The sequence below is a fragment of the Thermobia domestica genome, chromosome 10, assembly GCF_964235325.1.
Source record: "Thermobia domestica chromosome 10, izTheDome1.hap1.1, whole genome shotgun sequence".
NCBI lineage: Eukaryota > Metazoa > Arthropoda > Insecta > Zygentoma > Lepismatidae > Thermobia > Thermobia domestica.
The window spans coordinates 91,761,444-91,777,912 of NC_137463.1; the positions used below are offsets into that span (position 1 = coordinate 91,761,444).

The 16,469-nt window shown below is 37.7% G+C and overlaps 1 protein-coding gene across 1 annotated transcript in view; it reads right to left on the reverse strand.

Annotated features, from left to right (window-relative positions):
* The window catches only part of Sos (Son of sevenless guanine nucleotide exchange factor), a 231,250-nt gene that overhangs the window by 9,586 nt on the left and 205,195 nt on the right, over positions 1-16,469 (reverse strand). Inside the window, exons 22-24 of the mRNA XM_081728247.1 lie at positions 9,365-9,605; positions 5,066-5,199; positions 1,275-1,551 (exon numbers count right to left, since the gene is read on the reverse strand). Coding sequence (XP_081584373.1) covers positions 1,275-1,551; positions 5,066-5,199; positions 9,365-9,605 — 652 coding nt within the window. The remainder of the gene's footprint in view (positions 1-1,274; positions 1,552-5,065; positions 5,200-9,364; positions 9,606-16,469) is intronic.

Genomic DNA, 16,469 nt, shown 5'->3' on the forward strand with positions numbered 1-16,469 from the left:
CAATGCACTGCTGGAGCGAAAGGTTTTGGAGATTTCAATGACCAGTTTGTGCGAAACTAAATGAAAGGAAATTCTGTAATTTGCCTAAGAATTTGTTCAGAATTATGATCTGCGAACTAAATGTACAAGCATCCATCTCCTTTACGGAAGAAAACACCTTTTCATCGACGAGGACACTCGTATACTGTCCATCTCTCTGGTCTTAATTAGTTACGCAGTTACCAATCCTCTAAATTACAATCCTCATACGTTGGTGAATCATGGAAGTCGTTTCCTTCTGACAAACTGAACGAACTAAATGAACTACTCTTTGCCACGACAAGTTCATGATTGAATAGTTTCTTCCTAAATAAACAGAACATATGTGCCGGAGAGTAAGGAAAAGAGTTATGTTCAAAAACTGACCATTAACTTTTCTCCTGAGCTATCTTCTTAAATATGATATTTCTGAACACAAGTTTATCTTCCTTTTATCTTTCACACCTTAGCAAAATAAGTCATAACTGAATGTAAATAAAAGTCTCCTGAAAGATAATAAGCAACAACAGATTACAAATATGACACAAAGGCTAGGTTAGTCTTCATATTGGTACAACTACGTTAACAGTAGGTTTCCTCGGACTACTTCGTGCCATGTAAATAAAAGACAACAAATACAAACAAACGTTACTCTAGTGTTCCGCATAGTATTAATTCTTTTATTTTTACTTACTTTTTAAATATCACATTTTTGTTACTCGCGTTAAATAGAGTACTACAGTAATATGAAGCACACAAGGTTATAGGACGAATTATTGTACAGATTAAAGAAACTAATTTTACTTTCTCTCACATTTTTGATAATTCCTAAACCAACCGAGCGGGAGTGGTCGAATGGGTAACTCACCGCTTCGTTACTAACAGGTCCCGTATTCAAGTACATGGCTGGCCAACTGAATATTTTTAGTTCCTCAAGACAAGAGCTATGTTTATATACATCAGGGTGTCTACTACAACTCCAAAATGAAATTTCGTGACTTTTTCGTGACCTTTTCGTTACCAAATCATAAAATTTCGTAACATTCTCAAGAGTGAATTTGGCCGAATTTTCATATATGCGTTTTCTGATTTCGTCACTTTCTGGTGACTTTCGTGACCGATAGAAACCATGTACATAGGTTCGGGCTGATTTTCTTTGCAGTTCCCACTGTTATGGTATTCCCATTCTTAAAATATGGTATTTTTTTTTTTTTTTTTAAATCTCGATAAAGACAGAAAATATAAAAATATTTTACCTTGATGATTACAATTATGGAAGGTTGGGCTAGGTCCATTTGGAATATGACGTCGTGGTGCTGTGGCTGGAGGTGCTGCTGGTAGAGATGGAGGCATTTCCAGAGCAGAGTTTCTTCGATGAAGGCCTGACTCCGATGGATGTGATCGAGATGGCAGTGTGGAAGTGGAATGCATGCGGGGTAACGTTCCTGAACCCTGGTCACGACGGGGTGGCAAGGGAGGAGGTGGGGATGCTTCTCGTGGAGGCAACATTGGAGCGTCTGGTGCCTGCTTCACCTAAAACAAACAAATCATAATGAACGCTATGGTTTTTAATTTATAGTAAATTAACATCTCGAAATATTTTTTTCTCTACTTATCACTTCATTTATCTGAGAGATCACAAGGCAAGCACAGAATTACTTTCTAGATTCCCTGAACAATATCTACTGAATTAAAAATAATATAAATAACATCACTGTTAATATGAAACTTTCTCTTTCAAAAACATCAAGTAGCAAAAACTGCAACGAGAATGGAAAAACAATGCAAAAAAACAGGGTAATATGGATATGAGAATGCAGAGGAAAACAGCATCTGAAATTATTAAACTTCCACGTTGTTTACGACGATGTATTTTGATATTACTGTCTTATTATTGTTTTACTTCTTTCCAGAATACAGTTTGGATATGAATCCCAATAAAAGGGAGCCACCTATTATCGGGGTCCCCTCATGTGAATAATTAATGTTCTCTAGTTTAAATAAAAAAATATTTCACACAGAAAAAACTCTTTTCTATGTCATTCTTATTTATCAATCTTGCCTCACAATATTGGGTGTTCCGTACATGTCCTTTCACTAGTATATATTGTCTCTTGTCATGGCGGTCCATATTTGAAGACCTGGAGTAAATTAAGATCTAAGTACCATTTGAACAGTTTTGAGATAATGATGTTTTTCCTGGAAAGAATTTGTGCCGTTCACATACACGTCACACATTCTATTGGCAACAATCTGAACTACTACGCACAGGTTTGGCGCTTAGATCCGAATATACTTAAAACTTGCTTGGCCCATAGACCATCATTCCGGTTATAACTCGAAACTTCAGAAAATGGCACTTAGATCGAAATTTACTTTAGGTCTTCATTTATATTTCACACTGCCAATCTAATTCGTACACACCTGAGTAGACACCAGGATCCATAAAAATACAGTTATTTTAATGTTGAGGTAATGCGTAGCTCCAGGTTTTGTCAAATGGAAACTGTCAATATAGAAAGAAACTTTCAAGCGAAAATTTCCATTGGTAAAAATATGTTGTATTAACAAATTGAAAGGAAAGTAACTTATCGATAATTTAAAAGGATTAAATTCCACAGAGCAACAGTGTAACAGGCCGAATGATTTAGTCTTCTGTTGTCCGTAGATATTTGAAAAGTGACATCGACAAGCAATATTAACAGAACAATGTTAAGACGCTCAATTAGTTTTTTTTTTTTTTTTTTTAACAAAAATAATTTACTTATTTGCATTGAAGGCTTGTGGCCCATAATACAATTCTACAAATTTGTGACACATCCTAATGTGAATATACACAGCAATGAATACAAATGAGTATGAATAGGTACACTAATAGATTCATAACAAATGCTTTTTCCCCCCCTTCTCATGTAGAGTAAAAGATGCATTTTTTCTTTTTCTTTCTTTCTTTTTTTTAAAGAATCTTCCCACAGGCGGTAGGATGAATGTGCAAAGGCTGATATAGAATCTGTTTGTCGATTGTATTTAGAAATTCTTTCATTCCGTGTTTTTGTTATGGACCCTATCTCCTTCCCACTAGCTATTGTGCTCTTCCTGGAATATCTTACATTCGAATAGAATATGCATTTTATTTTCAATTTCTCCACATACGCTACGAAACGTTTCCGGTTTCGTCTCTCGGCTTTTCCACTTGTACACCCCCATTCGAAATATTACTATGGCACGTCTTTGTTCCCTCCCCAACTCTAGATATTTTTCTGCCCCGTCAATTATTTTAATTTTTACGTAAGAGTTGCCAAAGATCATTTAGTTTCGCAATCGGTTTTCAAATTTCCAGTTACATCTGATATTACTATTGTTTAATTGCTTTACATATGTCTTTTGACTTATTTCTTTCTTCCAGCAAGTCGATCATACTTACCCCTTGCAAGTCTCAATACTCCCATTATTCAGAAGTTACTACTTCTCTGTCTAATTTTATAATCAAGCCATCTTTTCTGAATTTCCCTCCCGTTTTCGGTTTCGCACATGTTTAGCCAATACTTTAGAACCCGTATTTTTATGACTGAGCTTATGGGATACTTCCATGTTTTGATTAAGACCGCGCTATTCGGTGGCGATTGTGGTACTCTTAATATTTGCTTTATGAACTTAGTTGCTGCTTTCCTGCTTTATTAATTATTGTTAGCACACTTCGTGCCCCAGACTTCACACCCGTACAGAAGTATGAGCTGCAGTAATATATTAAATGTACGCGTAGCCAATTTCAGCGCAATGCTGTCGCGTCTGGTCAGCGTTTTGCGTGTTGTGAAAATGCTTTTTTTTTTTCTGTAATAACTGCCACTCTTCTCTGGTGGTCGACCCCAGTACCAATATATTATATGTTCACTTGCAAAGTGTTTAAAGGTTTTTTAACTGTTCCCAACCTCTCGAATTTCGTCAGTTTGTACCACTTCAAATTCGATTACCTTGGTTTTGTTCAAGTTCACTTTAAGGTTCAATCCTGTGCAGTACGTTTCTAATGTATTTAATGCTCTCTATAACCCTACTGCGGTTTTTAACATGATTGTCAAGTCTACAACGTGCAAAAATACTGGAACTGTTGTTAACAGTACATGTGGGTGGTGGTATCGGTTTCCTATAGTACATGAACTTACGTCATTGATAAATAAATTAAATAATATTGGAGGAAGTTGGCACCTTTGCCTTAGCCCTACATAAAACGGTATAGGTTCCGATATATTATTTCTTCTGCTTCTAGGGGGCGCGGTGGCTCAGTGGTAGAGAGTCACCTCCGGTGTTTGGGGTCCCTGGTTCGATCCCAGCTCGCGCCGTGTGGACTTTGAGGTGGACAAACACCATGTGCGTGTGTTTTCTCGGGATTCTCCCGTTTCCTCCCACTTTCTTCATTTCACTCATTTCTCATTATCACCGTCTCCTTTTAGCCTAACCGGCATAACCGTGGGACGTTAAACTTAAAGATTTCATTTCATTTTCTTCTGCTTCTAATACAGAAAACGAACCGGTTGTATATTTTTTCGATTCTTTGAAGTGTCTGAGTGGATATCCCGTACTCTCTTAGTTTATACAATAAAGCAGTTCTGGTCACAGCGTCGAAAGCTCTTTTAAAATCGACAAAGTAGCTGTACAGTTTACCTCGTTTTCTGCGTTAACGTCTTGTCAATTAAGATGCGATGAAAATGAATTATACGATCATATGTGCGCAGCGCACTCAGACAATAATCTACCGTGCTACATCCTTGTTCACTTAGGTGTGTGCATTCTCTACTCTACCATTTACAATAGCAAGATCACAAGCGTTATTGAGGTTAATGAGTTTTTCCATTTTGGTTAAATATTTTATCTTCATTACTTCTCACTGGTAGTTGTAACGCACTATTATTCAGTTCTAATCTGTCATATTTATCGGTTGTAATATTAGCTTTTGTAATAGTTCGAATAATTTATATTGAGGCTGCCATCGAACATACATTAATCTCTGAGTCAACTTGCGTCTTCTACCATAAAATGTTAATTAACCTACCTTCGGCGAAGTGTCACCAATTGAGCTCTCTCGTTTCCTTCGTGGAGGTAGAGGCGGTGGAGGATTTGGAGCTGGCAATGACGGAGACGTTGACAAAGAAGAGGCTGTAGACATAGGGCCTGGGGACTGATTACCTGCAAGAAAATATATTATTTAAATGAAGAGGAAGCAATATTCTGTTACATATACAGTGCATAAATAATTTTATCAATTATTATTAACAACGAATGACAGTGCCGCAAAAGTTCGGTTTTTCGATTTTCCTGAAAACTACGCATGTGAATTTACAATCAAACAAGTTATTTCGTTTAGACTGATGTGATCTATCGCCTGATATAGTCTTACTTTTAGAATATAAATATATATATGAGTTTTTTCGCTTTAGACTGCAAAATATCTCGAGAAATAATCATCAAACTAAAAGTGTTCGAAATAAAAAGTTATTAGTTTGGAGAGGGAAACTGATCTATATTATAATGTCTCGGCTTTCCTGAAGATGGGTAACCTTGAAAAATTACATGGGAACTCCCATTTTTAGATTCCAGATTCAATTCTACGAGTCGCGATAGATAGTGCTGTAATCAGTGGAAACTAATTTTTTTATTTTTACGGAAATAATACGGGAAATATCATAATCCCGTCGCTATACTATTTTAGTAGTTTATGGAGAAGAAAAAAAAAAGACTCGCTGCTTTCACACGCCTCATTTTAAACTAACTTTACATCATTCAGTGAGTTCTGCCGAGGTCAGAACCAATGACAGTCTAACAGTGCCAGATCTAGACTGTACGGTGGATGCATTAAAAACTTCCAGCCAAGAGCTGTCAATTTCTGACCAGTTGTTAAAAACATCATGCGGTCTGGCGTTGTCACCATTGTATACGACACTTTTTCTATTGACCAGTTCCGAACGTTTCTTTGAATTGCTACTTACAATCGCGCAAATTATCGAAATACAGGCCCAAGGCTGTCAATTCTGCTCAGCGGCAGCAGCTCGTGATGCATGATGCCCTTCAGATTCCATTAAACATAGAACAAAACCTTCCTGAGTGTCAGAGTGAGTTTTGCCACATATTGTGGAGCATTTCACTTCGACTACAATCTTTATCGCATATTATTGTAATAGGTTTTCTTTCCATCATCGTGATCAATCGATTGAGAAATGGTTCGAGTTCACGTTTCAGTAATTTGCAAATGGAAATTAGTTTGTGAGTCAGATCATGTTGCACTCAAACGTCGAACCTCTTTTTGTAGCCAGCTTTCACCAAATAGTTTAACACATTTGGTGATGGACATTTAGGTTCTTGGCGATGTCGTGACTGCTTACATGCCGGTATTGCTCGACTTTTGCCAGAATAAAATGCACTTTTGCGTTGATAAGTCGCCCACTGCGAAGAACATTTTGGACATTGAAATTTTCAGCACGAAAGCGACTGAACCATATTTTGGCTGTTGCTAACGCATCTTACCCATAAACATCACAAATTTCTTCACGGGGTTGTGAAGCATTTGCGCCTTTACAAAAATAAAATTGTAAAATGTAGCGTTGTTCTGCGGAAAGTTCACTCATTTTCACGGCAAAGTACCATACGTCTGTTTACAAGGATGCCGACACTTTTGCACATCTACTAGCTTCAACTGTCAGTTATCAAATGGTGTTAGGCTTGACCCGCTGCGACTCATATACCCTGAGATTTGGGACAGTAACGCCGTCTCGTGCGCGAAAGGCTCACTACATTTTAGACTACCTGATATCGATGTAACAGGTATTGGTAATCACAGATAAATTTAACGTATGAAGTTCTCTGTTTTAAAGGATCAATTTTTCATATCTCTTGGAAAATATATTTGGCTTCGTGCCTTATCCACCACGAAACCGATGAATTCTACATACATGGTATTTGACGATCCTGGACGAAACCTTGTCATACTTGACTACAAAATAATACATTTATACAATAATCTAGCGAAGTGATGACCAACATCATCGGACTACGAAGCTGCATGGAACAACTCTTGAAGTGGCAATAGCCAAAGCTCTCCTCCTACTCAGTAACTTAAAGTAACAAAATCGAATGTTTTGCTCACTACATTTACTGCAGAAACTAGTGTTATAATGATGGAACACAGAATGAAGATGGTTTGCTCTAGATACTTATATTAACAATAATTAGAAAATACATAAACACCTTCAAAGAAAGAAATTTTATTCTAAAAATAAATATTAAAGTTGCTGAAAAATATGCGTAAACAATTTCTTTTAATGAATTCCTCCATTGATTTGTACTTTCAGTAAATATGCTTCAAGAAATCATTTAAAATATGACTATATAATAGACATCTCTGATTTCCTTTGGAATATCACATTCACGAACATACAGCAGACAAAAAAACTAGAAGAATTGAATTTATATTGGATTCAAACAGAACAAAGCGACGTGTCCTTAGCTCTTGTATTTATTAGGCGTACTTCAGATTGTATGATGCATGCATATAATTAGTAAGTACCACACTCTCATGAATAAATATACTATAAAACATTAATATTTTGTTATTTTTCGTGAACGATACACTTTTAGTCCTTCCATATTTAAGAAGGAAGAACTATATATATATATATATGGATAATGAGTTGGCTACTGATCAAGATCAGTTTACGTACTGCTATATATATAATTCTGAAAAACTGAATCCGCACTTTTAAAAAATGCAAACTTTTCAACGATATCAATGTTATCTATTATAGATGAAGACATCATCAAGAACGCAATCATTTCGGAAGATATCATAAATAATACTTCAGCATACTGAATCTGACGAAACGATTTTCCATACGAAATAAACAATATTCAATAATATCAAAATACATAGTGAAGCAGAGCGGAGGAACGCTTTTGAAATGGCTAAAACTCTTCACTAGGTGGAATGACTTATGTGCGGAAAGTGGCATTACGTTCGTGAAGTTTTATCATTTTATTGTCTATTATTTTATTGTAGTTTCAAATATTTTTTTCTTTTCTTTTCAGATTAAGCCATAGAATTAGAGACAATAGAACACCTTATTGTTGCCTATAACAGTTTCATGCGTCTGAATTTGGCATCAGCATTCATTTGGATTTAAACCTGCATTTCCACCCACACAAACTGGCCATTGTGCAACAGTTGGGAAGCCCAGGATTACTGAACTGGGCACACGAGATGGAAGCAATTTTTGAGCAAAATCACATTTTTTTTTTTTAAATGAGTGACAAAGCTTATTTTCATTTCAATGACATTGTTAATCAAACAGAACTGCCGTTATAAGACTTCTAAAAATCGCAAAGAATTACACGAAGGACTGCTGCACAGCCCTAGAGTGATAGATTAGTGTGCTATAGGGAAAATTACTGTCATCGGTCCTTCTTTTTCGACAAGATAATGAAAACGTTACCGTGAGCTCGGAGCAATATATCGAGATAATCAACAACTTCCTCTTCCCTGGATTACGACGAAAACGTATTCCCATTCGGCACACACAGTTTCAATAGGATGGGACAAATGGCACACATAACTAAAGCATCAGTGCTTGTTCTTCCTTCTCAATTCTCTGGTCGGTTTATTTCCAGATTTGGGGACTTGATTGACTTTCTCTGTTCCCTGACCTATCCATGTGCGATTATTTCATGTAGTGTTACTTCAATTCACATGTATGCAAGCAGAGACCTGAAGGAAGCTATTAGCATGGAAATCGTCCAAATCGACAGAGCTATGTTTGAAAAAATGGGTGCCAACTTCGAAGAACGTCTTCAGAAATGCATCAGTGATAAAGGACACCACATGCGAAATGTTTTCTACACTTGATTTTTTAAAACGGTATTTCAATACGAACTCGAATCTGTCAATCGATTTTTTTAAAGTCCCTCCTTTCTGCCTCACCCCGTAGTTTTACATGACAATTTAGCACAAACATGCAAAAAGAGAGTTTTGAAGCGCAGACTGGAACAACTGAGAAACATAAAAAGGATTATTCTAAATTAAAATGTAAACAAGCGGACTACGTTAATAAAATATCAATAATTATAATTTACAAAGTGTTATTTATGTGGATGAAAAAGTAATCATTCTGTACTTAAAGAAATCAAAATTACTCACATGTTATGCCTCAATTCCGGAAAGCATAAATAACTGATTTTGAATTCTTAAGATGTGTTCCGTGCAAACTAATTCAAATTTTGTATTTTGTTACGTAGTTCAGAAATAACGCGAAGATACATGATAAACAAATGGAATACAAAATATATAATGGAATCATCTGGTTACCTGGTCCAATGAGAACCGGAGCGAACACACTAATGTCCGAGTTGGCACCGTGAGGAGGTGTAATGGGTGCGGACGTGTTTTGAGGCGTGAGAACTCTCGGAGTGTCCTCCCCATCGTCTACTAATCGCTGAGTTGACGAGAAGAGGCTCATTGCTGGAAGTGGTGTTGGGTGACTCTTCCCAGGAAGATTTCGAGGCTTAATCCCTGGTGACTTCAGCTGGAGATCAGGCCATCTTCTAGGCTAAATAATAAGAAAAAATGTTAAAAGTTATTAACAGAAAAGTTAGCAACTGTTAATAGACATCAGGATAATGATATGTAACTTTTCAAATATATTTACCTAAAACTTTATAAGAACACACTAATATGCAGGGTGTTTCAAAACAATACCGACAACGTTTGGGAAGATGTTCCTGACACCAAAATAAGACAAAAAGGATAGACCAACTTCGTGCACAAATGCTTCCTTTCGGAGTTATAGGCTGCCGAAAACAAGAAAAAAAATGAACTTTGAAGGTCCATACCTCTAAAATTATGGGCTTAGCGTAGTCGGGTCAAGACTTCACATAGGAACTAATGTGAACCCTATCCAAATATCCGTGCTTCTGAATAATGAGGTACTTCCGCAACAATTTTTATAGACAGCTGGTGAGTACTTCAAATTATATGCCCGTAGCCAAACTTCCTCTATAAAAATTGTTGTGGAAGTACTTCAGGATTCTGAAACTAGATTTTTGGATAGGGCACATACTAGTTCCTAAATAAAGTCTTGACCCGGCTACGGAAGGTGCCATAATATTGGAGCTATGGACCTTTAAAGTTTCTTTTTTCATGTTTTCGGCAGCCTATGACTCCGAAAGGAAGCATTTGTGCACCCAGATTGGTCTATACTTTTGGTCTTATCTTGGTGCCAGGAATCACCTCCCAAACGTCGTCGGCGTTGTTTTGAAACACCCTGTACATATATAAAAAATAAGTTCAAGAAAACACACCAACTTGATAATAACACAGAAGTTTGATATAAATTTTCGAAGACCTATTTTGCTACAACCAAAATTCTCAAATCATACAATTTGCGCAAAGATTTGAACATGTGGTTATCGACTGATTTTTTCAATAATTACCGATTAATTCACCAATTAAAATATACTTTTCTATATATATATCTTTAAATTATACAGAACTGTATTCAATACGACATCAATTTTCCATTAGCATGTTCAGGCTCTTCAAGTATAATTTAGAATTTAGCTGGAAGTTGGGATGATGGTTAAGGCTATTTGCTGAGCTCACCCCTACTTTGAGTTTTAGTGAATAACTTACAGACAGTGAAAAATATCAAAAATATAGAAAGTAAGCACTGCAGTACCTACAAAATGCTATTGAATGAGATAATAATAGCTTCCAGACTTTTCTTTCTTTCTTTTTTCTTTTTCTTTTTCTTTTTCTTTTTTTTTTTTTTTTAATCGAGAACAGAAACTTGGATGTGCAGTTTATAGCGTCATAATTGTTGATTACCCATACTTATACACTACAAGAAAAGATATTGGAAACGATCATTACGAGGTGTGATCAAAAAATAAGGTGAATAATTTTATTAGAAACAAAGTAATAAGCTTACATGGAATTTGATTTAATCTTCTTCAAAATACTGTCCTTGGCTAGTAATGCACTTATCCCAACGTTGAATCCATGACTAGAAACATTTCTGGAAGGCTTCTTTCAGAAGGGCGTTCAGTGCTCTGTCGTGTTCCTCTCAATGTCAGGAATGGTGTAAAACTTTTTCCTTTAAGCACGGTTTTTATTTTTGGCTAAGTGCCAGTACTCGCGTGGTGCTATATCTGGAGAGCACAGCGAATGTGGACAGACAGGATTTTTTTTTTTTTCGGCCAAAAGATTGCGGATCAAACGGAAGGTGTGGCACGGCGCGTTTTCGTGGTGAAGAAGGAAGCCATTAATTGGAAGTTAAAATGCTTTTCACGGATCCACACGAGATGTATAGTTCTTCGGAAAGCTCTCGAATAGTCATTCGCCTGTCTGAACAAATCATTTGTGCCACTTTTTGCACATTTTCTTCTGTTTCTAACATCGAAGAACGTCAAGATCATTGCTCGTTTTCAACCGACTCCTTGCAACTTTTGAATCGCTCATACCATGTTCAGACCACGGTTCAAACAGTCTTCAATGCCACCGCTTCAACCCCATACACTGATTTTGACATTTCCTGAGCTTCTTTGACACTTTTTTGCAGCTTAGAGTAAAACTTACTGACATGTTGACGCTCGACAGCAACTCTTAATACGTCCTCAGTTTTCTGCCTCTGGAAGCCAACTAACACGTTACAACTCGTTCAAACTCGGCACTGACTGTATCAAAGGTTTAGGCTACCGAGCTTACTATTGTGCTGCCAAAATGTCTTGAGCCGTGGCAAAAATGCGAACTAAAGCTCACATCTTGACACACCCACGCGTCGAGCCAATAAGGGTCCCGCTGTTGCTAAGCGAGAGAATCTTAGCGAAAGGGAGTGGAATTCCTTCAGCCGATAGCAGCGCCTGGAACGTAAGACTAGGTGTCAAGTCAATGTGGTATATCTTTAGTTGAAATGGATACAAACAACATCGATAGATGGCACTGTGCAACTACATTCACCGTACTTTTTGATCACACCTTGTAGTACATATAATGCGTTTTGTAGATATTATCTCTCTTATTTTCTACATTTCTTTATATTCTTCATTGTCTTTCAAAAAAGTGGGAAGGCTCTTAACCAACACGGAAATAGTTTTGATACAAAACACTAACATCCCCAGATATTTCCGCAGTTACAATCTCTATTGAAGAAAGAAAATGAAATGTGATGAGAATTGGGAAACACACATTCGGAAAAAAGAAATTAAATTCTCGTTGCAGGAATTCAATATAAGTGATAAAAGTCCGAAACAACGCAAGAGGACATCGCAGAAATATTATTCTTTACGATTTGCCAGTTCAACATCATAATATGAAAAGACAATTTTTAGAATCTGTCATTTGAAAAAGAAAGAAGAAAGAAGATTTCTGAATGGCATTAGGGAGGATTATTTTTTTCTAGACAAATAACTGAAAAATACAAGTTTCTCATTTCAGATTCAAAATATTTCAGTTGAATAATATAGTACAAAACCTTAGAGGAACGTATAATTTTTTTTGAACGTTTCACTTAATATTTTTTGTAAGAATCTACATTCAACGTTTACCACAAGTTACTGGTTTCAGAATATATTTCGTTATGATGTGAAATTTACTTGTACAAGTTGGAATGCTAACTTAAAGAAAAAATAAATAAAAATAAAAAAAAAAGAAAAAAAGAAAAGCTTGAAAACAAAAGTCATACTCTTAAGCTAGTAATTTTCGCCTCCAAATTAATCTGAATGAGTCAATGAACAATCATAGGTTACAATTCACTTGTAAGTAAATAAGAATATAATATGGGAAAGAAACGCGCTTTTTTTTTATATATATACTGGCATAGCCATGTGATTGAAATCAAAAAAACGCGATTTGTTGATGGTTCCTCTGACACGTGTCTGGAAGCTGAAAAATACGTAGGTGGTTGCGGGGGCGGTTTACATAGATCAATACTCCACTACTCTATGACGTCACAGGGTTGCAGTGAACTAAGCAAAGGACCAGGCCAACATAACCTTGACCTCAGCATTCACTTCATTTTTCAGGGTATCTAGGAAGAACCAGAATTTCTTTCAATTACAAAATACCAGACTTCCTTTCAATTTATCTCTTTGTTCTCCTGTTTCCCAATTAACAATGCGCACAAGGGGCACTGCCTAGCCTTAGGAACTTATAAAAGCCAAAAATGCAGAGACATTGCAATACAGTTACCAGAATTTCCATCGGTGGAGACTGACACTATTTTATTTCGCCAATAGGAAAAGAAGTTTCTGAATTCACGAAGTTTTAAAGATAATGCAGAACCTTTGTTTACTAAAGAATATCTATCAATAACTGTATCTAATTTTAAAGTACAGTTCTCTTTAATATGAATAATGACCGCCGATGAACAAAACGGTTGTTGATAAAGGAAACATGCAGTCATTTTTTGGTTATGCATCCACAAAGACTATAATTATATCATTAAAACACTAACTGACACGTAAACGGTAGGCATCTGGAAGGAATGGTCCGATGTCGAAGTAATTTCGTACACGTGCATACTATCGGGAGTTATGTAAATAATTCGAGATGCAATGGACCGTGACCTCTAGAATCACATAAGACTGCTTTAGTGTCGTCCCCGCGTTGAGTATGTGGTTTTCACTGGTACCGCCTCAGGCTTGGATGCATGCACTGATTCGGTTGGGAACGGTGTTATACAGCTGTTGTATCCTCTTCTGAGGCAAGTTGGCTTATAACCAGCTTTCGAAGTGAAAAAAAAAAAAAAAAAAGCAGAGGTGGTTATGTTTTATTACGATTTTGACTCGACATACCGGCTATCTAAATGTTGAAATTTAATGAGGATTTGTTGCCTAAAAAATTGCATTTATATTTACATAATGACTTAATGGAGAGCTTCTCTGTAGTAAGGTGTGGGGGTATAGAGAAATTTTGATCTCCGCCAACAACTTTCTGAAAAAATATAACCTTATGTTGTATTATAGAAAAGTATATACGAAAATACTCAAAAACCGAATGAGGATATTAAAAATTTCCTGTGGGAAAACTCCAAATCCCCCACTCAACTGTGGGGGATTCCAAACCCCTAGAAGGTCCTCCTCCCACAGCAGACAACCCGTAAATTCGCTCACACTCAAAACCCCCACATTTGTATGCATTAAGGCAAGAAGACATACATACATAACAAGGAAACAATTCAATATGACACGTCAAAATATATACTAGATGAATTTCTTTGAACACACCTCATTTTAGAAACAAAAGGTAGGAAAAAGGTAACAAAAATGTCGGTGTTGTCAACTTAGAAATTATTTCTGCATAAGAAATAAAATCTTTGACGTGCAAAGCTATTCGTCAATTACTGTCTATAAAAATGGATTTATTAAAAGGTATTTAGCATCTACTTTCCAGTGATGGTATATTTTAATAATTGAAAAACCAGAGACGGTATGCCTTCATCACTGAAAAACCAGAGGCGGTATGGCATACCACAGCATACCGTCTCACTTGGACCACTGCTTATAACTGTTATAACTGGCGTCCAAGGTGGTCTCACAAAGGCACTATCGGGTCCAGATCACGGGATTTTGTTGGTCAAAGAAATACCTCAACATCATGCAGGTAGTTTATAGATACGTGTCATGTGTGGACCAGCGTTATGCTGTTAAAAGATGATTCTAGGTTCAGGATATTATCTCATTAAGAGGCAACATGTAAAGACATAGGATGTTCGTGTTGTATCGTTGTTACATCAGAATTCATCGAATCACTCCCAGAGGTGACAAAGTTTTACCCGATGCCTCGTGACGCCAAGAATAACAGCGGTGTGTCGCCACTGTTCAGCAATCCATGCTTCCAGAGTATGGCACCACTTCAAACTACCTACTTTCTCGGTATATAAATTCGCAATTAGTAAATAATGGTTACACACCTAACTAATGCAGATTAATGTAATAAAGTACAGATGGTGATCAGAAAAATGGAAACATATGAACGAAATTGCAACTTACCAGATTAATATGGTGTCGGGCCACCTTTCGCCTTCAGAACAGCCTTGATGCGACGTGGGATGGAGGCATAGAGGTCGTGAATGGTTACAAGTGGAATTTTACACCATTCCTCGTGCAGGGCATCGGCCAGTTCTGTGAGAGAGGATGGAGGTGGAAATCGTCGCCGGAGTCGTGTTTCCAAAACGGACCACAGATGTTCAATTATGTTGAGATCTGGGGATTGGGCGGGCCAGGGGAGGTGTTGAACTTCATCCCGATGTTCCTCAAACAACGCCAGCTGTGTGAATGGGTGCATTATCATCCTGGAAGATGGCGTCATTGTCCGGGAACAACATCCGGACCATAGGATGCAAGTGGTCTCCTAAAATTGTGACATAATCGTTGGCAGTGATTCGTCCGCTAAGTGTGACCACAGGACCCAATGAAAACCATGATGTGGTGGCCCACAGCATCACCGAGCCGCCGCCATGTTTCACAGTTGGGCGGAGACACTGCAGATCATAAGCTTCTTTGGGCGTTCTCCACACATAAACACGGCCCGTGGTTGGGAATAGGGTGAAGAATAACTCATCCGACCATATCACACGTTTTCAGTCCTCAACGGTCCAAGTTTGCATGGTCGCGGCACCATTTGCGGCGTGCGAAAGCGTTATGGACCCTGATGAGCGTTTTGGCCCGTGCAACACAACCCCGTAAGTTCATGTCATGTAATTCGCGGCGGACTGTGATTGTCGAAACAGGGTGGGGGAGGTACTGATTGAGTTCCTCCGTCACTTGCTCCGCAGTGGCAGGACGGTTCTGCGTGACAATGCGCTTTAATACCCGGCGTGACCTGTCACTCATGATTTTCTTCCGCCCACTGTTCTGCTTCCCCGATGTGGTTTTCCCGTGTGTTGTGTAGGCCGTCATCACCTTCGACACTGTCCCACGCGACACACCTAACACAGTAGCCACTGCCGTCACACTCACTCCACATAACCGCGCACTAACAATTTGTCCTCTTTGAAAATCTGAGAGGTCTCCCATTTTACACTACCTCCGTCTGCTGCAGCCACTGGACACTGCTGTTCCACTGCGCCTGACGTAGTATGGAGACCGACCTAACACACCACCACCAGCGGTCCGGCGCTGCGGCGTCACCACTACCAACCCATACATCTGACGTGTTGCCAACTACAGGTGTTTCCATTTTTGTGATCACCATCTGTATTTCTCTTCTCATATTAAGTTTCATGATCTGCGGTTTTAATCTATGGGCTAGTGAGAAAAGAATTTCTGTGAAATATAATTTTGAAAGAAGGTGGTACTATGATATTAGTGATATTACGAAGTGGGGGGATAAAAATAACCTAAGAAAATAAAAAACACCTATACTATCAGGAGCGCCAGGTTCTGAAAATCAGTGGGGGTGCTCTAATTCACAA